At 42.7% G+C, this 22530-nt stretch overlaps 1 protein-coding gene across 1 annotated transcript in view; it reads left to right on the top strand.

Annotated features, from left to right (window-relative positions):
- Positions 1-22530, top strand: part of PHKB (phosphorylase kinase regulatory subunit beta) — a 420515-nt gene that overhangs the window by 100341 nt on the left and 297644 nt on the right. The window contains exons 6-9 of the mRNA XM_075577209.1: positions 5770-5869; positions 10708-10815; positions 16526-16606; positions 22289-22404. Of these exons, the coding sequence (XP_075433324.1) occupies positions 5770-5869; positions 10708-10815; positions 16526-16606; positions 22289-22404 (405 nt within the window). The remainder of the gene's footprint in view (positions 1-5769; positions 5870-10707; positions 10816-16525; positions 16607-22288; positions 22405-22530) is intronic.

Raw genomic sequence — 22530 nt, 5'->3', positions numbered from 1 at the left:
CAGGAAGCTGGGGGGAAGAAGGGGGGGAGACACCTCCGCCCCGCGCGGATAAGCGGGGGCCGGGGAGAGAAGGCGGAACACCCTCGCTACCATCTCCAGCCACGCGCGGGTATTGGGGGGGGTTGGGGGGAGAAAGGGGGAACTGCAGGAGTCAGGGAAGGAGCAGAGGGGATGGAGGATTGGAGAGTACTTACTCTAGTACTCTCCAACAGATCTCTGGCCAGAAAAAATGGCCGCTGGTTGGGGGCGGGCTCATATAGAGCCTGGCCGCGCGCCCACAAAGCCTGAGAGCGCGCGCCAATCAGCTGTCAGGTAGGGGGAGTTTTTTTTTTTTGGTTTTTTTTTTCAGCGCGAGCAGGGAAATTTAAAAAAACAAGCACGTGTTCTGCTTGGGCCAATATTTACTCGCCCGGGGGTTAAATCCACGCGCCCCGGGCGTGTAAATGTATAGGATTGTCGAACACTGTATATATATTTATACACACAAAAGGAAAGAAAAACTGCTGCGCTAAATGGGATACCAGACAAACATAAAATTACAAATATAATATAGTAGTTTACCAGATGGATACACTAAATACTAGGTAAATGGTGGTGCTACTAAGGGCAAAACAACAGATAACACACAACAAGGACAACGGGAAGGAAAAAGAGGGAGGGAGGGGGGGAAGGGGGGAAACAAGCCCCAAAAAGAAAAAAGGGTATAGAATAAAAAATGAAAGTGTCTGTAATCAGCTGCTGGGTGTCGCTGCCAGTCCTCAGGAAAAACCACCTTCCTCTTGATCTATAGAACAAAAAGAAGACAGCGCGGCTCCCATAGCATAATGCTGTATTTTAATAATAATAAGAATAAGAATATGTGCTGATAGATCACGGACACTTACAATGTGCAAGGTAAATAAAGGCAGTGGTTAAAAGTCTTTAAAATCACCCGTTGGAGCCTCCGTTGATAGATATCGTGTGCTAGGTCCAACACACTCTTGCTGTGGATACCAGGAAGGTGCGCGCGCACTCAGTTTCCACCTATATATACACAGTTAGGTCCGTAAATAATTGGACACTGACACAATTTTCATAATTTTGGCTCTGTACGCCACCACAATGGATTTGAAATGAAACAACTGAGATTCAAAAGAAGTGCAGACTTTCAGCTTTAATTCAAGGGGTTGAACAAAAATATTGTATGAAACACAATCATAAATAAAATGTTCATTTTTACTACTTTGTCGAGAATCCTTTGCAGGCAATGACTGTTTGAAGTCTGGAAATCATGGACATCACCAAATGCTAGGTTTCCTCCTTTGTGATGCTTTGCCAGGCCTTTACTGCAGCTGTCTTCAGTTTTTGTTTGTTCGTGGGTTTTTCTGCCTTAAGTTTTGTCTTCAGCAAGTGAAATGCATGCTCGATCGGGTTGAGATCAGGTGATTGACTCGGCCATTGCAGAATATTCCACTTCTTTGCTTTAAAAAACTCCTGGGTTGGTTTCGAAGTATGTTTTGGGTCATTGTCCATCTGTAAAGTGAAGCGCCGTCCAATCAACTTAGCTGATTTTGCTGAATCTGAGCAGACAATATATCCCTATACACTTCAGAATTCATCCGGCTGCTTCTGTCTTCTGTCACATCATCAATAAACACTAGTGACCCAGTGCCATTGTAAGCCATGCATGCCCATGGCATCACACTGCCTCCACTGTTTTACAGATGATGTGGTATGCTTCAGATCATGAGCCGTTCCAAGCCTTCTCCATACTTTTTTCTTCCCATCATTCTGGTACAGGTTGATCTTAGTTTCATTTGTCCAAAGAATGATGTTAAAGAATTGGGCTGGCTTTTTTAGATATTGTTTGGCAAAGTCTAATCTGGCCTTTCTGTTCGTGAGGCTTATGAATGGTTTGCACCTTGTGGTGAACCCTCTGTATTTTCTCTTGTGAAGTCTTCTCTTTATGGTAGACTTGGATAATGATATGCCTACCACCTGGAGAGTGTTCTTCACTTGGCTGTATGTTGTGAAAGGGTTTTTCTTTACCATGGAAAGGATCCTACGATCATCCACCACTGTTGTCTTCCGTGGACGTCCAGGCCTTTTTGTGTTGCAGAGCTCACCAGTGCGTTCTTTTTTTCTCAGAATGTACCAAACTGTTGATTTGGCCACTCCTAATGCTCCTGCTATCTCTCTAATGGATTTTCTATATTTTTGCAGCCTAAGGATGCCCTGTTTCACTTGCATTGAGAGCTCCTTTGACCGCATGTTGTGGGTTCACAGCAACAGCTTCCAAATGCGAAAGCCACACCTGGAATCAACTCCAGACCTTTTACCTGCTTAATTGATGATGAAATAACAAAGGAATAGCCCACACCTGTCCATGAAACAGCTTTTGAGTCAATTGTCCAATTACTTTTGGTCCCTTGAAAAAGATGGGGCTACATATTAAAGAGATGTAATTCCTAAACCCTTCCTCCAATTTGGATGTGAATACCCTCAAATTAAAGCTTATAGACTGCACTTTAAGCCCATATTCATTATTTAACTGTAACTTGAATTTATTTTGGTACACAGCCGAAATAACAAAACTAGTAATAGTGTCCAATTATTTCCGGACCTAACTGTGTATATATATATACAAGGCCATGTCTGTACATACTGTGCTATATGTATGCACACACAGCTGTCTCTCACACATACTAATACTCCTTGTTTTTCCATCCCTATGCACCAATAGGGACCACTAAGTATCCACACACACTTTTAGTTGTGCTACTAACTCTCACATTTCCACACCCACCCACACCATTTATATCCAGTCCCACTCCACACACACCTTGTGTAAAGCACTGTATATACTGTGGGCTCTCCATTCATTTTTATTCACACTGATACACATACACACTCTTTCTTCACTTGCTTTCAGTAACCATTTAACACCTCTAGCCATAAAACACATACACACCGGGGGAAGGAACAGCACAGATAACATTCCAAGAGACACTGTTTTTAAGTTTACCTTTTGCTTCATTCATTGTAACATCGCCGGAAGAAGAGATCAGTGTATCTCGAAAGCTCGCACAAATAAAAGCATTTCGTTAGCCACAGAACGGTATCATCTATTTATTTTTTTATTTTTTTGATTATTGAAGCTCGGCTAACACGGTACTGATACCTCTACATATATATATATATATATATATATATATATATATATATATATATATATATATATATATATATATTTATATATATTATTTGTTTTGTATTGTTTTACTGTGGTTTTTTTGGGGGGAGGGCGGGTTAACTCTATCTTCGTTTAATAGGTTTTAAGATTTGATGCTTTATTTTAAGCATAACACTGCTACTACAAACCCATGAAAATAATTGAGTTTTGTAGAAACCAGAAAAAATTACTTTAGGACCCAACCCATATCCAAAAAGCCAAAGTGTGTATGTGTGTGTATATATGTATATACAGATGGTCCTCGCTATCAGTCGGTCCATTATCCGCCCCTGATGGGGCCCCTGATGAAGTCATTTTCATAACGAAATGCGTAGGGCGTGGTCTAACTGTGTGGCTGAACCTCACTTAGTGGATACCATAGAGGTTGTGTATGAGCTCCTGAGTCTCCCCACGATTCAGATTGAACGCATTTACATTGGCTTGTATGGACTCTTGAATCCCTTTTATCCGGAGAAACATCTTTGCCGGGTGCTCAAGGGAGAAGGATCCGCCTCCGGTTCACGTGGAGGAGCGATGCAGGAGAACGCCGGGATCTCTTGGTGTGCTGAGAGGACGTGTTGTTGGCGATTGAGATCTAATCTCATACACGCTTGTTTTTGTGCTACCTGTGTGAGTGGGCATTTGAATGAGTTAATTTTCCTTAAAATACATATTTTTATACGTTAATACACTAGGTGTGCACCTGTGTTTTTATATATATATATATATATATATATATATATATATATATATGTATATATATATATATATGTATATATATATAATTATTTATTTAATTATTATTATTATTATTTTTTTTTTTACCAAAACACGGGCGAATGTTCCGTGAGTATTTCTAAGTGTAACGCTGCTTCTCCCTAAAAAAGGACCCACTGATCTAAGAATGTCTTCAGTAACTATACCAGCTACCTCAACTTTCTGACTGTAATGCCTTGTAATCTTAACATCAATGGAAAACCAAGATTCTCCCTCCCTGCCGTGTGTGTGTGTGTGCGCGTGTGTGTGTGCACGTGTGCGTGTTGTGCCTGATTTGAAGAAAATTGAAAAGAGTTAAATATTGGTGTAAAGGTCTTTGGGCCATACAGTATTTCATATAGTTTATGTAATAGATTTATGGTCTAGAAACAAAGTAACAGAACGACTGTGTTATCGAATAAAAATGTGTTTCTGAAAATGCAAGTGGATGTTTAAATTTGAAAATAGTATTAGTACTTTAGGATTTTAAGCAAATAGGGATTCCGTTTTTTGGTGTTTACCTCATCATAAAAGCAGTGTTTTTTTTTAATCTGGCTACTTATTTTTAGCCTCCATACTTGATGTCTTCGTCTCCTACCTGTGACCCGGCTGCGCCAAGAGGTGGAATTTACTAGGAATGGGTGCTTCATATCCGTTATTTATCAGTTATAACCGAAATTGCGAGATTATCAGTCGGTGATGTTTTTTCTGTTCAAACCTAAAACCGGAATTCCTATTAACAAAAAGTTACCTTAAATGTCGACCACTTGTGTGTAAATCACGCCCCCCCCCCCCCTCCCGCTCGGCCCCGGTGTCAAATGACGTGCAGGGTTATGTGACGTCGCATTGCCATGGTAACGTGATGTCACATGACCCCGCTGCATCATTTAACGCTGGGTTACCATGACGACGTGTTGCGGTAAGGTAAGTGTGTTATAGATAACGCGGAACCTGTATAATTGCCACACCCCCCCAGTGTGCGCACCCCTGTCTTAAGATAGATTAGCCACATTTTGCATGATGGCTCCGGAGATCAATGAGCAGGTTTTTGTCTTTTTGGAAATTGGATACATCCTATTTTTTAATCTGAGTTGCTACAGTACAATTTCTCAAGCAAGTCAGCCAGTGGGTGTGTTACCTGGTAGGTTATATATGTGGCACGTGACATCATACTGGTGACATCATAATGCACAAAGCCTGGTGGCAGATACGGAGTCAGATAGATATAAAGTTTATACAGAAAGCAGACAAAGAAAGAGAGGAAGTAAGTTGAGCTGTGAGGACAAAGTTAGAATGCTGGAGAAGGAGAGAGGCGGAAAGAATTAAAGACATCATAAGGTATTAAAGGAAAGTGAGATGGAGAGAGAGAAGTGGGTAGGGAGGGTTAGAGGAGGAGGGGAGGGATGAGGTTGGTTTCTTAGAATTCCCGAGCAATGCCGCTTACATTAAGGTTGGTGAGTGTGTAGGTTGTGAGACAATACTGAATTAATCTCTTTACTTCCATTGCATTGACTGTTAGAGAGATTTGGAACATATTGCACAGAAGTATGTTCCAATCCCAGCTTGCAGCAGAGGGGTTATAAGAGGCCATTCAACTTCTGTAACAAGTCTCTAGTTGTGCTAATATATGTTTCCAAAGGAATAGAAGTGAATAGTGAGTTCATCTTTAAAGGCAAATGCCAGCCCCCTTATGTTTCCATTGCTATAGAGACATATATAAACTGTGCTGCAAGGCACACTTGCTTTGTTCTTTTTATTAATGTGTTTCCAAGTTATTTTCACGGGTTATCTCTTTCATTCAGGCGCATCGATGATGACAAGGGAAGGACCCATGAGCTGGAACATTCTGCTATAAAATGTATGAGAGGAATTCTCTACTGTTACATGCGCCAAGCGGATAAGGTAAAATACTGCAGCACAGACTCTGACCTACAGTTACACATCCTGGCCAGGGCTCAAATGCACCAAAGCAATGACCAGAAAGCAGGGGAATTTTGATTATTATTTGTTTTAAAAAAATACATCTACAGGTATATATGTATTTTTTTATATGTTTATTACAGGACTGAAGGAGGAGTCTCTGGAGCTGAACTGCGTTAGGTTTAGCTCTGGGGATCCCCTAGTTCAAGAGATATTTGCCTCTTTTGGGAGTGCCGGTATCTGCAGCCAAGGAAAATGGTGACGTTTAAATGTCCCGCGTCATGTGGGCCAATAGGAACCCGTGACGTCATTCCTTGCGGCCTCTTATTGGTCCACGTGACTTGGACAACTCCAGTGATACTGGCATCACCTACGGATATAAGCATCTCGTGAAGCAAGGGTCCACAAAGCTTCACCTCCGGAGACCCCCTCCTTCAAACCTGTAATAAAAAATAAAAAATGTGAAAAGAATTACTCAGCGCTATTTGTTTTGCGGCTTTATGGTTTAGATTGTAAACATGGTTAGGTGGGAGGGGTTAGGTTTTCTGTGTGAAATATTCCTTTCCAGCTACTGAAATTGCAAACTTCTCTTCTCCAGTATATATTGGTATGGCTGTGCACTCTTGAGCCTTTAGGTAAAAGAAAACTTTTATTAATAAAAAGTCCCTGTATTGATGAAGTATTTTCTTTTGCCTTAAGTCCTGACACTGTGGGGCCCTTCCTCTTTCGCGCATTGTCGACGTGTTTGCTTATCCAACCTGGTGTGTGGTCAAAGCTTGGTAAGAGTGGTTGACCTCAACATGGATACTAACAGTGAAGTGGTCCGCAATAATTAAACGTTTGGGAACCTGTACTCTAGAACAGGGGTGCGCAAATTGGGGGGGACACACACAACATTTTCTGGGTGTGGGTGCTTACAGAGGCCCAACGCTCTTCCCCAAAGCATTTAAATTAAATGCTTGGTCAGTGCGCGTTAATACCCTCTGTACCGCTCTTACCTGGTCTACGGCGGCTTCTGGCAATGCGTCACATGACGTCGTGACTTCAGAAAACGCTGTCGAGCAAGGGGGGGGGGGCGGGGGAGAGCAGGCGGGCGGGGGGGCACAGTATAAAAAGTTTGTGCACCCCTGCTCTAGAAGGTTCCATAAATATAGTCTGTATATTTATCAATCAAATTATTATTTGCGCAACTACCGTACAAGCAAATGGAAAATTCTGGTTTGCTAAAACTGCTTAGAAAGCAAAATGCAATAACTCCCACTGATTAGCCATTGTGAGTACTAAGAACTGGGTGTCTTCCATGGATTGTGGACTATTTCCATAATGGTTTTTTTTTTCTATTGTCTTTTTATTTTTTCTTCTCTGGCCCATTGATCACCAAAGCGTACTTAAGGGGGTCTGTTACTTGATAAAGATGGGAAATGGTAGGAGTCTCAGTATCCATTACATAGTAGATGAGGTACAGACATGTTCATTGAGTTCAACCTGTGTTAAATGGAATCAGCCGAGATGCTCATCCCTACTTATCAATTTTCTCTATCAAATTGTTGAGCATCACTTACAAATTGAGCAGATGAAATTACCCCCATTAACGTGAAGGTATCGTGTTAATGCTAATGCATTGTTTAACAATAGGACCATTCAAAACAATGGTTAAGGAAATAACACATGCATTATTTAGTGTTAACTCGCGCTAATGGGGGTAATAATGCCTACTATATCTTTAAATGCCATGCTGAAAAACCTACATTGAATATCTTAAACTTAATGCAGCAGTGCCGCTTACTCCAGGGTTGGGCAACTCCAGTCCTCAAGGGCCACCAGAAAATCAGGTTTTCAGGATATCCCTGTTTCAGCACAGGTGGCTCAATCAGTGGCTAAATCTTTGACTGAGCCCAGGGCCGCCAACAGAAATCTTGGGGCCCAAGACAAATGGAAGGAGCAGAACCCACACCCCCCCCCCCCCAACCCATAGCGCACCTACCATGAAAAAAAAAAATTAGGTCTCAACTTTTACTTAAATGTTTTCTTGTTATTGGAATACTGAAAAAAACATTACAATACAATCTGTTTATTTTAATATTTTCAACAAAATGGGCCTGGGGACAGCGGGGATAAGTACAGGCCTGAGGTTTTAAGTATGGTCCTGAGGGGTTCAGTTAAGTATGGACCGGGGGGGGCTGACTAAGGCCTGGGGGGGGGGAGCTGTGTATGGGCTTGGGGCGGGCGAGTATGGGCCCCCCAGGTCACTCAGTGACACGCACGACACACACATATACACTGAAACAGGGACACAGACACTAAAGAGACAAGCACAGGGTACAGTATACTGTACAACACACACAACAGTACAGCGAGTAATGCAAATACAGTACAGTTAGGTAGTGACGTACGCGTGCAGTTTGAATAAGAAGCTGCACAGCCAGGAAGATTCACACACGTTTCTCCCGCCAGTGCAGTACCTTATATTAGCTGCTAATCCCCGCCTATGAGACAGGCCCTGATTGGCTCTCCTCTCTTTGCTACTATTTACCAAGCATTTCGGCATTTTTTTCTGTCACACAGGGCTGCCGACAGTGACATGTGACTTGCAGCAGGGCCCGGTACACCACCTCCGGCTGGCTCCCCCCCTGTCGGCAGCCCTGACTGAGCTACAGATTGAGCCACTTTTTGCTGAAGCTGCAATATCCTGAAAACCTGACCTGTTGGTGGCCCTTGAGGACTAGCGTTGTCCACCCCTGCCCTACTCATTTAGTTTTCTTTAACCCCCGCACACATTTCTTTTATATGGTTTAGGAAGCAGGGGTTTATAGCGCTCAAACGTGCTGGTTCCAGAAATACTATGGAAGTTTTCTGCACCAGTACCATCCCCGGCGGGGGCGGAAGGGGGGAATATGGTGCTTAAATTCTACCAGGTCACACGGGCCAACAGGAGTTGTGCTGTGTGACGTTGTGGCTTCCTTTTGGCCCACATGACATGGGGGATTTAAATAACCAAGAGGTACCGGCGCTACATTTCTCTATATGCATCTCGGGAGCCACGAGGTCCACGGAGCTGAAATTAAAGTGGTTCAACTCTGAGGACATCCCTCTTCCCACCCATGTACAAAAATGAAGGTAGGTCCATAGCGGGAACTGCTTTAAAAAGGCACATCAGGCTACACTTTATTTATTTTTTATAAATAGCATTGAAGCAAAGGGTCTCCGGAGCGGAACCGCATTGATTTCAGCTCCCGGGACCCCCAGTTTCCCAAGATACGTGCCTCCCGTTAGTACAATGGCTGGATTTACAGCAGGCCAATAGGAAGCTGCAATGTGATCGCTCGTGTCTTCCTATTTGCCCACTTTGCGCAGGAGCTTTAAACTGCATAGAGATACCAGTAGCACCTACAGAGGTTTGTATCTCAGGAAGACGAAGTCCCAGGAGCTCCAGAGAACCCGTGCTTCAAACCTATTAAAAATACTGTCGCCTGAAGTGCTTTAGACTCTATGGGAGTAATTCAGAAAGCCCTAAAGCAGGAGTGGGTGGATAGTAGCCAATTGTATACAATGTGTTACTGGACAGGGAGTGGTTCAGCGTAATGTTGGCACATCATACATACAATGTAAATATTTTCACTAGCTATATTCTGATTTAATTTTTGACAAACTGAAAAGCGGTAGGATTTTTTTTTATGGAAACATCCCGGATGTACAGATGCAGTCACTTGTATCTCTAACCTGCCGCAACACGTGCTTTGAACTGTGGAAGGAAAGTTGAGCGTTTGTGGCACAGTGCTTGGTAGGGTGTAATGGCTCATCAGCATTTACACAGTGGAGGTTTCTGCTTCTGAATGGGACTCCCACTGTGTGAATCCTACTGGGCTGTATCAGTCTGTAAGAGACGTGCAGTGAGAGCGTAGACAGAATCAATCCCTCTCTCTGCGCACCTCTAACAGGCGATCACGCTGCTGTTATTTTAATGACCATATTATTGAAGCATAGGTTCTCCGCAGCTGAACCACATTAATTTCAGCCCCGGGAATACCCTGCTTCCTGAGTTACAGGCCACAGTATGGGATGCCAGTATTTCCGCCACGTTTAAATGTCACTTGACGTTAGAGAATTAAACGTGCAGGGAAATACTGGCACCTCATACCAGGGCCTGTATCTCGGGAAGGACGGGGTCCCAGTGGCTGAAATTAATGCGGTTAAGACCCCCTGCAAAAATACTATGTCAATAAAATAAAAGTGCCTCATTACCTTAGCGGCTAGTCGCTAAGGTAATGAAGGAGTTAAACCAAACTACCTGTTTTTCGGGGGTGGAGGTGGTAGTTCCTCCAAGGTAGGTGGTTATGCCTACTGGGAATGTTGCGGGAGGGGTTAACCCCTTCATTACCTTGGTATTACTGCTGCTAAAGTAATGAAGGGGTTAACTCCTCCCACTACCGACCCAAGAGGCCTAACCACCCGCACTGGGAGTACAGTACATCCTTCACCCACCCCATTAACACACCAGTAACCCCTTAATTACCTGAGAGGTTCGAAAGCTTGTAACATTCAGAATCAACTACTGTACTTGTTCGCCCCATAAAAGGCATCATACCTCCTACTCCCTCTCACTCCTTTGTTACCACATGATGAAAGGATCAGCATGGTGACCCGCTCTTCTTTGCAATCCTTCTCATTGAAATGAATCAATGTCCAACACGCATACCTTCTTACTGAAGTAGTTAAATTGCTGCACAGAAATTAATGCTGTAGGCACACTGATAAAAATGCACAATATGAATTTCCTCTGGGTCACATGTAATTGTATATATTTTTTTTTCATACTGTAGGTTCAGCAGTTTAAGCAAGACCCCAGCCCATCGAAATGTCTTCATTCTATTTTCAACGTGGACACTGGGGACGAGATATTGTCCTATGACGAATATGCTCATATCCAGGTAACATTTGTTTCTTTTCACTGAAGATTACATAACGTGAGTTGAGCTGTCAGCTGTCAGCTGTTACTATCGCAGCTGCCACTCTGTATTGCTAACTGTAAAATCCTTGGTGACAACATTTGTGGGGATCTCACTATATTTTGAAAGGGTCAAATAGTTCTCAAATGAAAAGGTGAATGTTGACAACACTAAGAATGTCCACGTGTTAAAGTAACAATCTTAGGTTTGGTGTCCAAAATTCTTATTTGTATTTTAAGTAATCAGAACACTGCCTGTTTGATAACTCCAGGAACCCTTGCGATCATTTCGCTTTTAGGCATTTATTGGCGAACAAATATTAATGCAACATTATTGGCACACGCTGTTTTTGGAACATATATGCGTTCCACTAGCTAACATCCCCAGCATTGGCTCCTATAATAGACTCAATAGCAAGGAAGCTGGTTGTGTCCGCCTTTGACCTGATAAGCACCATTGTGTGCCAGCCATTCTGGCGGAGCGATCACGTGATTGTGACATGGGAGTTAGGTACCATAGAAAACCGTTAACATAACATGAAAACAAATTAATCATAAATATGGTAACATCGTATCATTCGGTCCTGAAAGAATGACACTTAGCGGTTCGCTACAGGTGGTGGCTTTAATGCTTCCATTATCAACCGTTAGAACAGACTTGCATCACCAGATACAGCCTACTGTTTAAGCCATTACTTATATTGTTCTAGTTCTTTTCTTGGCAAAAACTCTGTTATTTGTATACATTTGAGGCAATTTCCCTGTTTCTGGGCAAGAGAATGTAAAAGTACAGTTTGCAAGCAAATTATGTAAAGGGATCTGAAGCATTTATGTTAGAAACTGAAAGGCAGCCACTTCACTGGGTACACAGTTCGGATGTTTACAGATTTATAACAGGAGCACTAAACGATTGCCAGCTTGGGTAAGAATGCAGCATTATACATTGTGTCACGCTTTCCAAAATAAAACAAGAAAAAAAGAAAGGGGGTGGGAGGCAGGTGTAGTATTGCTGCTTTAATTCCCACTCGTTGCATTCAAATAGCCAATTAAAGACTTGTCGCAGAACAGGGGTGAGAAAGGGCTGTGATTAAGGTACTAAAACCCATCCTAAACAAAAATGGGATCCTATATATATTAATCACAAGCGTATGTCTGTCACTGTCTCCTACAACATTTTTGGTACTCGAACATGTTATCCATCAATGTAAAGCGTCTTCCCGTGGACTTTCCTGGAATAATTGATAGATTTGAATGGGGCAAAGGGGTCTTATTGTGAAATTTCGTGACCGCGTTTACCTTTACAGACAATCAAGGCAAGAGAAGTTGTTTGGGGTATTATAAAAAAAATATATATATTATTCCATTTTGTATTTTTGAAAGAGCAGGGTGAGAACATATAGAAATGAGAAAAGGTGGTGGAAGAAGGGTAATACATGCAAATGGATTTCATCACAGAAATTACAAATACAGGTAGTCTTCGCTATCCAACGTTTCACTTTACAACGAATGGCGCAACCCTTAGGCCATTTTTCAACGCCTGAATGCGTTATCCAACGCTCACCGCCACTGAGTAACATGGAACTCACTTTACAACGGTTTCGCAATCCAACGCTACTTCCAGAACGGATTCCGTTGGATAACCGAGGACAGCCTGTACAAATAAATGGGTACATACGATGACTTAAAAGTCAATGATACATGGATACCTTGATATTAATTCGGGCTTTTCCTAGGTCACGAGCCCTACATATTACTGGGATAAACCTATTGTCCATTGAATGAGGTTTACATCGTTGTGCTGTATCATGAGCTAAGCTATTCCTCAGTACTTTTCCAGGTTGTTCCCCCGCACACACAGGGCTCATAGGTGGCCATGAGTTCCAGAGTTGAGTAAGCGGAGAACAGGGTGAGCATGGTGGAAGATTCCCTGGGCTCCCTAAACAAAAAGATGGATGACCTGCAAAAGAGAAATAAAATCCTAGAAGAAAAGGTGGATGATCTGTAAAACCGTTCTAGAAGAAATAATATTCGGATAATAGTGGTCACAGAGCCATTAAAACCAAATGAGCTGCTAAATTTCTGCCAGAAATGGCTGCCTGATAAATTGGACCTTACAAGCAAAGATGAACACATTAATGTTGTGAGAGTCCATAGGATGGGACAACTCAAAGAGGAACAAAGCTCAAAACCTAGACCCATCATTGCAACATTCCTAAATTTCAATGACATGACTAACATCATCCGAGCCTTTAAAGAGAATCAACAACTACAATATGATGGTAAACGGCTGATGATTTTCCAAGACTTTTCAGTCCTAGTTTTCCAAAAAAGGAGGGAATTTGGACGAGTATGCACAGCACATTACAATCAGAAGAGAACATTTGCATCCAACGACCCTAAAGATCTTCACAGAGGTGGTAACAAAGTTGTTAACCTCATACGAGAGAGCAGAGGGATTTATGGGAGGTATAGCTGATGTGATGGGTGATCGTGGAGAGACGGCAGATGAGACGTCCCTCCCCCCCTCAGGTGGCAACTGCGGAGGGAGGGGAGACTCTGAGACGCTGTGGAACCGACACAAAGAAAAACCAGCAAGTATCTGACCTGACTATTTCTTCGCTCTCTGTTCTCTCTTCCCCCCCCCCCCCTTTATGCTCCCTCAATACTTTTTCCTCTCTCCCCTCCCTGGTGTTTGTCCACACGGAGCCCGGAACTAAATCCTAGAGGAGAGAGAGGCTATTGGTGATATCAGGAGACTTGCAGGCGAGGCACCCAAGATGGGAGCCCGGTGCCTGATCTCTCCCTTTTTGTGGCGGCCTGAAGCATCAGGTTTGCTTAGTTGACTTGCTGGAGACACCGGATGAGAGCCCTGAGCTGTGGACACGCAAGAACTAACCGCAGAAGAAGACTTTACAGGGCCCTGCTAAAGTTAACGTAAAGGGACTGAAATGGAGGTCTTTGACTGAAAGGGGGGCTCCGAGATGCAGGTGTACGGGGAGGGTATGGGGGTGTTGTGTAGGGGGCTGCGGTAGATGGGGAGGAGGTGAGCAAGTGGTCCTTGAGAGGGTGAGAAGGCCGGGGAGGTAGAGAGGGGGGAGCAAAACCCTGTAAAGGAGAAGGCTACAGGAGTGGGGTAATTGAGGGGAAAGCTGGGCCCAGGGAAACTGAGGAGAGGGCGGCGGGTGAGCACGGAGAAAAGGAAAGATCCAGTAGAGAGGGTGGCCCCCTGTTGCCCCCCTGCCGATGAGTAGCTCAAAAGTCCTCCAGCATTACTCTCAGGCAACCCACCAGAGAAGCCCCAGACACTAGGGGGTTAGAGCTAGGTATGACCAAAAAGATAGACAGAAATAGCAGACTGCAGCTATCGCATCACGGCTCAGGACTTTGCTGAATTTTTTTTTTATATTTGGGTATGCGATATTTAAGATTGTCTTTACATATTATATGATGCTAGTTTAATATGGTATAACATGTAAATACCAAGAGTCACGTGATGACAAGATACCACACTGCAACGGCTAATAAGTTCTAACAGTCCAAAATAACAATTTAAGATATAAATGAAGGTAAATAATCCTCCAAAGGAGCGCGGCATTAAAAAAGATAATTAGTAACCACTCTTATTAGGAAAATGTTGACATGGGCCGCTCCTGGAAAATAGTGAAGTTCAACACATGGAAAAGTTCTTAGAGTTACTCAGAATTTTCAAGTTAACACTGGTTGGTTCGGGATCTAGCCAAAACGCATGGAAAGCCAGATTGGGATGGTGACTAATTTGTGGGATAAGGTAAAACAGCGTAAAGCTGTAATACAAACACAGAACCCTGAAACCAACCAACCAGAGGAGATGTTGACTAAGGCCATTACATGTTTGTGCGATGGGTTTGTGTGTTGGGGGGCGTGGTCGTGACCTCACGGAGCTGGTTCGCCCTCACCAAGCTCCGGTCGTGCTTGTGCATCCGCTCGCGCACTATAGACAAACACATTGGGGTCCTAGTGTTTGTTTTCGGCGTGTTAGTGTTTGTTCATGCCGTCTCTGGCACTATGGACACATCCTAAGACAGTGGTGCACAAACTGAAGAGCGTGAACCCCAGGAGGGGCGCGAGATTGTCTGCGTGTGGCGCGGTTTTTACAGAGGCCTTGCGCGCTTCCCGAAGGCACTTAAATGAAGTGCCGGGGAAGCGGCGAAGGCCTCTGTAAACTGCACTTACCTTGCTTCTGGAGACACGTCGCCATGGCAACGCGGCATCAAATGACGCCGCGAGGTCATTAGGTCACGGCCTAAGGTAGAAGCAACCTGTCTATGGTTTAAAGTTTTGTAGAATTACTTAGATTTTAAGTTATAAAAATGGGTAAAGATGTTACATTATACAGTATACTGATAAGGGAATATCAAAGCTGATTAATGCAACTAAATCAGAACGAAATGTAGACTGATGCCTTTGTGAAGATTGAGATAATGTGTGTAGCTATCATCACCTCCATTTTGGCCTAACCGCCATTTTGAGTGTTTGCTTGTATGTAAGCTTATTTGTTTCTGTGAATGTTTGATTCTGCAGAGTATCGCTCCTGGATGTAACCCACCCTTGTGTAATTCCTACAAGGCATGCAAGAATTGAAATTACATTCGTAAGAGGTTTTTCCTGCCTTAGATATTTCTGCTGACTTTCGGTTCTGTTATCTGACAGATACAGTAACACACAGGGCTGGACACAGTAACTCCCTTATGTCACAAGGTTAAGGGCGGCCCACATGTATGGTATATAGTATAAGAATATAGCGTATGTAGCATATTTAGGTATCAATATGTCTTTTTGTATGTCATCATATATTTTTTATCTCTAAGCCAGCCCCCTTAAGGGGTGTATTACTCATTTTGAAATGTATAAAAATGTGATACTAAGCAATATGTTTTCAGAGGCTTGAGTTCTTTTTGAATTCTTGTCTCCCAATTGTGCCTTGGTACAGATAAACTCATGTTGTTACTTTTTGAACCCTTGACTCATTGATTTGATTTCTACGCTTTGACACCTTTTAAGATTAGAATAGTTGATAGATGTAATGACAATTAAGGGTCATCTCTATTGTTTAACATTCCTTTCTAGATATTGTATCTTCTAAAACGTAAACAGTGTACTGTAATGTGATGTATCTCTATTCAAAAAAATGTTTAAAAAAAGAGTGTTTTTATTTATTTATAAAAATGTTTTACCAGGAAGTAATACATTGAGAGATACCTCTCGTTTTCACGTATATCCTGGGCACAGAGTTATAAATAATACATGGTTACAATAAAAGAACAGGGTTATACAGTCACTTCACAGATATTTCATGGACAGATAAAGTAGGAAAATTGGGTACAGGGGATAAAGGGCTTGTGAGTTTCTGATAGAAATAGAGCAGCTTTAACATCAACTAACATCAGCGAACGGCAGCAAACAGCTCACGCCCTTTGGCTGCGCCATAGGCTGTGCGTCTTTGGGGCAACGCAGATGTACGATGGTGTGAACAAAAAGATCTTTCCTTTGTGTACCCATGGCTCATTAACATTCCAGTGGGTGGGGTTGACTATTCAACAAAGATCAAGCACATGTTAACCCTTAGCACGCTGGTCCTGTGTAGTCTCATTCATCAGACAAAAGATTACGATTAATTGTCAGTAACCTCCATCTTCTTTCCCTTTTACTTTTAGATCAATGCTGTGTCGCTCTTTCTCCTTTACCTGGTGGAGATGATATCCTCTGGATTGCAGATAATCTACAACACAGATGAGGTACAGAATTACAACCAATTCCATTAAGCTCAATCAATTTTTTTTAATTCTATCCAGAACTGCTGTGTCCAGTAATTATATTTATTACAATTGTAGTCAATATGCATCAAGCCATTTACATAAAGGCTGGGATATTTAATTTAAAAAAATGCATTATCTCTAATTAAGCATTCCTAAGGAGCACTGTGTGTGATGGTAATGAAATACAGATGTAGCCATGGTTCTTGCTGGCGAGTTATGATATTCTGTGTTTTTCTGCATCTTCAGTAGATACAATAAAGCTGGTTACATCTGTCATCTTATATTGCACGAACAATGTACATGTCACTGTATATAAAATCTACAGCCACATGATTTGCTGTGACACAGACACAAGGATGTCTTCTGTCTACCCCCTTTTGTGCCTAAAGCCCTCTCCCGCCTTAAACCTTTCTCACTGATTGCCCCATACCTCCGAAATGCCCTTCCCCTCAATAGTCGACTAGCACCCTCTCTATCCACCTTTAAAACCCATCCTAAAACACACCTCAACGATGCATATGAGTAGCTCCGTGTGTCACGGGAGACCAGACCATTTACACTTTTTTACCAGGATTATGCATTGAGCAAAGCAAGTTAATGAAATAAATTTTAAATTTATTCACAGGAAAAGGCAAACACACAATGTTGCACAAACTACAGCAAAAATACACACTTACTTGGGAATTGCAGTTGAAAAACTATACTTTCCTTGGTGTAAGGGTTTATCAATCCAAAGCTTCCCCTAAAAAGTATTGGATCCGAAATCAACCTGCAGTTCCAAATGCCACAGCTCCCCTCTCTCTTCAAAGGGCTGGAATTCACACGCTGCTTAGAATCTTAGAAAACTTTGAGAGACCTTGGAGAACACTGAAAAACCACACTATCTAATGGGCGCAAGGGGTTATAATACCTCTGACTTTCATTCAAAACATACTATAGCCCAATCCAAAGCGTGAGAAATGTCTCTGCCGCCAATCAGAGACAAGCTGGTAGACACAACAGGGTTACCTGGAAATCTGAATGAACCAAGGGGCATGGGCAATTTGGCACCTCTGACCCTTGTTCCCTCAATGCCACCCACGGTGACAGGCTCCTGCTAGTCTGGTGGGGCAAATGGACATGAAAATAGCGTCCATTGATCTCAGGACGTGGATACTGGTCCTTCCCTCCTGTCCAAATGGTCTTGACACCTCAGACACATCCTCTATGACTTTCATCTCCACCGTTTGAGCAGACACGGTGGCACCCAAGTTGGTAGCTGGCTCTGAATGTCCCAGCTCATCTCTGTGCACAAACAAACTGTGCCTCTGAAAACTAATACAGTTTTGATATACATTTTTTAACCACTTGATTTTCCATTTAGTACAGTATACCATTTGATTTATATCTTCAATATACCTCGATGAGTACATTACACTACCGACACACTTTATTAAAGTGTGGCCGGTACCGCAAGCCGGGAGATTTCCCGGCTTGCTAGTGGCCGCCCCTCGGCGTGCCGCGCGTCATAGACGCGCGGTCACGCGTCTTCGGGAGCGTGCGCCCCCTGCACGCGCGTCCAGGGGCTCCCCGAGGGAGCCCTGGTGTCCCGCGATCGCGGGACAGCGGCAGGGGGTTCCGGGGGACCCGGCGGACCCGGCAGCGGTAGGGAGAGCGCCCCGATCGGAGGGCGCTCTTCCGCTGCTTCGGCGCGCGCCCGTCACCCTCGGGCGCGCGCCAGGCTACTGCTGCGGCCAAGAACGGGCAAATGCTCGAATAAACTTGGCCGCAGCAGTATGTAAGGATTTACATTCATACTAAGTGATTCAAGAAAAGCATTGTCTTGTAATACGAATTTTGCATATATATCTCAGCAACTTGCACGATGGAAGATCTATGAAGCGGTACTTGTGTTACACTAAAATAAATGGTTAATGTATTTGGGTAAAAGTTTATTCAAATGTTTTTTTTTTTATTCACATCAACACAACCATAGAAAAAAGAAATCTAACTGGTCTCCATGACAATAAATTATAAAGCTAATGAAAAGGGTCATTAATTTTTGGCAATTACTTTACAAGCTTAGAGAAGCATACTGATATTTGAGCAAAACATCCTAGTTCTTGTAATGCTTGCAGATTAGGACATATGCTCAGTATTGCCTGTAGTGTTAGGACCTCAGACAGCCTCCTGCCCACGGTCTTTAATGTAGAACAGGACTGGCCAACTCCAGTCCTCAAGGGCAACCAACATATCAGTTTTTAGAGATATCCCTGTTTCAGCACAGGTGGCTCAGTCTTTGACTGAGCCACTGATTGAGCCACCTGTGCTGAAGCAGGGATATCCTGATGTACTGTAGAAGAAAGAAATGTGCCCAGCAACAATATCCTGAAAACACACACTGATTTTATTTTTCAAGCTATACTGAACAATAATAGCCTCATCTTTATAGACGTACTTTCATTTTAATGGGAAACAATTTACATATAAGAATGTGTTGGCCTTAATTATTTTCGAATAACTGTAAAATGAATGACAAACGTTTGTCATTAATATTGTATGAGTGATTGAGGATACTGGTGGTTTACATACACTAGTAATATATTCAGTTCTTCTCTAAGTGATCTTAATCCTCCTTTTACATCTAATCAGGGTATGTTAAAGGACACGGGTTCATTTTGGGTGTAGTTATTTATTTATTTATAAAATGTTGATGGCTAGAAGGCTGGAATATATTGTTGATAACCTTCCAGAAGTTAGCTGTGTTTGTATTCTGGTGAAGATTCTCAGAGTAATATTTTGCTTTTGCGTGTCTTGTTTGCCTTGTGCACATATTCCGCAGGCATCTGTAGTTATTAAGATCCTTGGTATTGCCAGTTACTTTGTAGCTTTTCCACAAGGTAATGGTGACGTGACTCCAAGATTGCTAGTCTTCCTGCTGTTATGATTCGAGGTCTGTAAGATTGGCCCCAATACTTTCCACTTGCTCACAGATAAGCAGACCACTTATTTTTGCAGTTTGTTTTTATACATAGTGTCACGCTGTAGTCTGTTTTGTTACTCTTTTTCTACATTTTAATAGTACAGATCAACCCCCTTATAACGCTGTGCTTGGGGTTCAAAGAAACACATTGCATTATAAGCGGATCGCATTACAAATAATGTACAATTGTATGCATTGTACAATAAAGTATTTACGATACCAATAATCATGTTGTAAAGTATTAAAAAATATGAAAATTGGGAGCCACGTCTGCATCGCGTTATAAGCGGATTCGCGTTGTAACGGATCGCGTTATAACGGGGTTGAGCTGTACTACTTCTTTGCCTTTTTTTATTCATTGACCGTACTTGACTCACCCATCTCAGCTGAAGGGCTGTTCTATGCATCGACCAGTTTTTCAGTTTATAATGAAGATCTCCCCCTCTCCCCATCACTCTTTTCTCTCTGTCCCTCTCTCTCACTCATTTCTCTCTGTCCCTCTCCCCATCACCCCTTTCTCTCTCTCCCCCTTCTCCCCATCATCCCTTTCTCTCTCTGTTCTCTCTCTCTGTTCTCTCTCTCTCTCTCTCTCTCTCTCTCTCTGTTCTCTCTCTCGCTCTGTTCTCTCTCTCTCGCTCTGTTCTCTCTCTCTCGCTCTGTTCTCTCTCTCTCGCTCTGTTCTCTCTTTCTCTCTGTTCTCTCTTTCTCTCTCTCTCTGTTCGCTTTCTCTCTCTCTCTGTTCGCTTTCTCTCTCTCTCTATTCTCGCTCTCTCTCTCTCTTCTCTCTTCCCCAGAGACAGCGATAGATCCTTAACAATACATCTAGTCTTACAGCAGGACTGTCAAATACGCATGCAGCTCACAAGGCGTTGCCATGTGGCCCACTCCCGCTTAGCAGACTGTCCGCTGCAGGCAAGCAGACAGACGCTGCTCTGGTGAGCAAGTGAGTCTGATCGCCCCCACACCTGCCAGCTCAACAACACACCTACCCAATCGCCCCCACAACCGTCTGATAGCCAACCACAACCGTTCACCCGATCGCCCCTACACCTACCTGATTGCTTCCTGTCCCAGAGTGGGAGGGAGAGGGGTGTTGGGGAGAGAGAGAAAGGGTTGATGGGAAGAGGGAGAGAGAGAGAGAGGGGTGTGGGCAAAAAGCGTTGATGGGAAGAGAGAGTTGATTAGAGCGGGGTAATGGTGAGAGGAAGGTGGGACGGGGAGAGAGAGAGAGAAAGGGGGGGTGGGTGGAGAGGGATAGATACCAGTAACATTTACAGTTTTGAGTTTGAAGGGCTGGCTTTACAGTTTACCAGCTTTCTTCCATTTTAAAATAAAGATCAATTAGCACTTTTGTCACCATCGTTCACAGCTTATTAATAAGCATGTATGCAGAGTGACAGATATATTACTGTGTCAAGATGTGTGATTTCCAATAGAGTTGTGTAAAACGTGAGCCCCTTCACAAATCTGATAACTGTTGAATATTTGCAGCTCATTGAAAGGTTAACATGTTGGACTGTTAGTGAGTTCTGGTCTCATACTGGCCTATCTTTCCTAAGCAGTCATCTTCTTTGTTGACTTCAATGGGCTATATGGTATCTTCTAGCCCCGGAATGGGGACTTACGGCAGAAGGCTGCTTAATAATAGGACATATTTCCAACGCAGTGCTATGCCGTAAGACTACCTTTCAGTGCGGTCAAGTGTTTTATGGAGTTGTAAGCTATTTTATGGCATAGCACTGCTTGCTAAATATGGGCCAATGTGCCGTTCATTATTTCCTACTGTATTTGTGCCAAGTTATTCATTGACTATAGCAATTTTACTTGAAGTATGAACCGTACACTAATATACTTTCTGCTAGACAATTCTGATAAACTCCTGCCTATTGTTTTTTTTTATCTTTAGCTTCAGCAATTTTACTTAAATTTGCCATAGCCTCCTTTGTATACATCTGTTATCAAATCTATCTGTTTGTTTGATTAAATAACAATGTTAAAGGGGAATAAAAAGACCCTATTCGTTTTGCTTTTATTTCCATTTACAGCACCAATTTCTGCCATGTTGCTTGTAAAAATGCATTTTATAGGCATATCAGACAGTCGAGCTATTACATTGAGATTGGTTTTGCTTATTTCCCCTTATCATTCACAGACAAGTGCATTTTCTTCTTGTTTCTAAATCCATATCCTTGCTGCATAACTCCAACAAGAACCTAACTGGTAATGTAGAACAGGGGTGGCCACCAACAGGTCAGGTTTTAAGGATATCCCTGCTTCGGCACAGGTGGCTCACTCGTTGACTGGGCCACAGATTGAGCCACCTGTGCTGATGTATGGCTATCCCTAATACCTGGCATGTTTTGAAGCTGCAGTTTTTGCCCTGGGGAGTAGTTTATATTTATTTTGTTTCCAGTATACATTTCATGCATATTCATTACTAAATATAACTTGGTCTGTTTATAAGATTGTTACACATTACAGGCTATCCGGCAGCCAAACGGGCTTGTTGCATTTTCCTTGATTTCATACTCTGTATATATTAAATTGCAATTGTTTCTTAAGAGGCTGCCCCTCTAATTTTTCATGTCGCTCGCTCTTTTTCACTCTCACTCTTTCTTACTCGCTCTCTTTCTTGCTCTCTCGTGCGTGCGCTCTCAATTTCTCTCTCTCAACTTCTCTCTTGCTCTGATCTTTCACAGGTGTCGTTTATTCAGAATCTTGTTTTCTGCGTAGAAAGAGCATACCGTGTTCCTGACTTTGGGATCTGGGAAAGAGGCAGCAAGTATAATAATGGCAGCACAGAATTACATTCAAGGTATTTTCACATAAACCATCTCTGCGTTTCATTATTTGCTCACATTTGATGAACTAATTAAACTGCAGCACTTTTTGATTTCCTTATTTTTCCTCATTGCAGTCTTCACGAATGCTATGTAAAAAT

Source organism: Ascaphus truei, chromosome 19, assembly GCF_040206685.1.
Source record: "Ascaphus truei isolate aAscTru1 chromosome 19, aAscTru1.hap1, whole genome shotgun sequence".
In the NCBI taxonomy this organism is placed as follows: Eukaryota; Metazoa; Chordata; class Amphibia; order Anura; family Ascaphidae; genus Ascaphus; species Ascaphus truei.
This window is presented reverse-complemented; position numbering and strand designations above follow the sequence as displayed.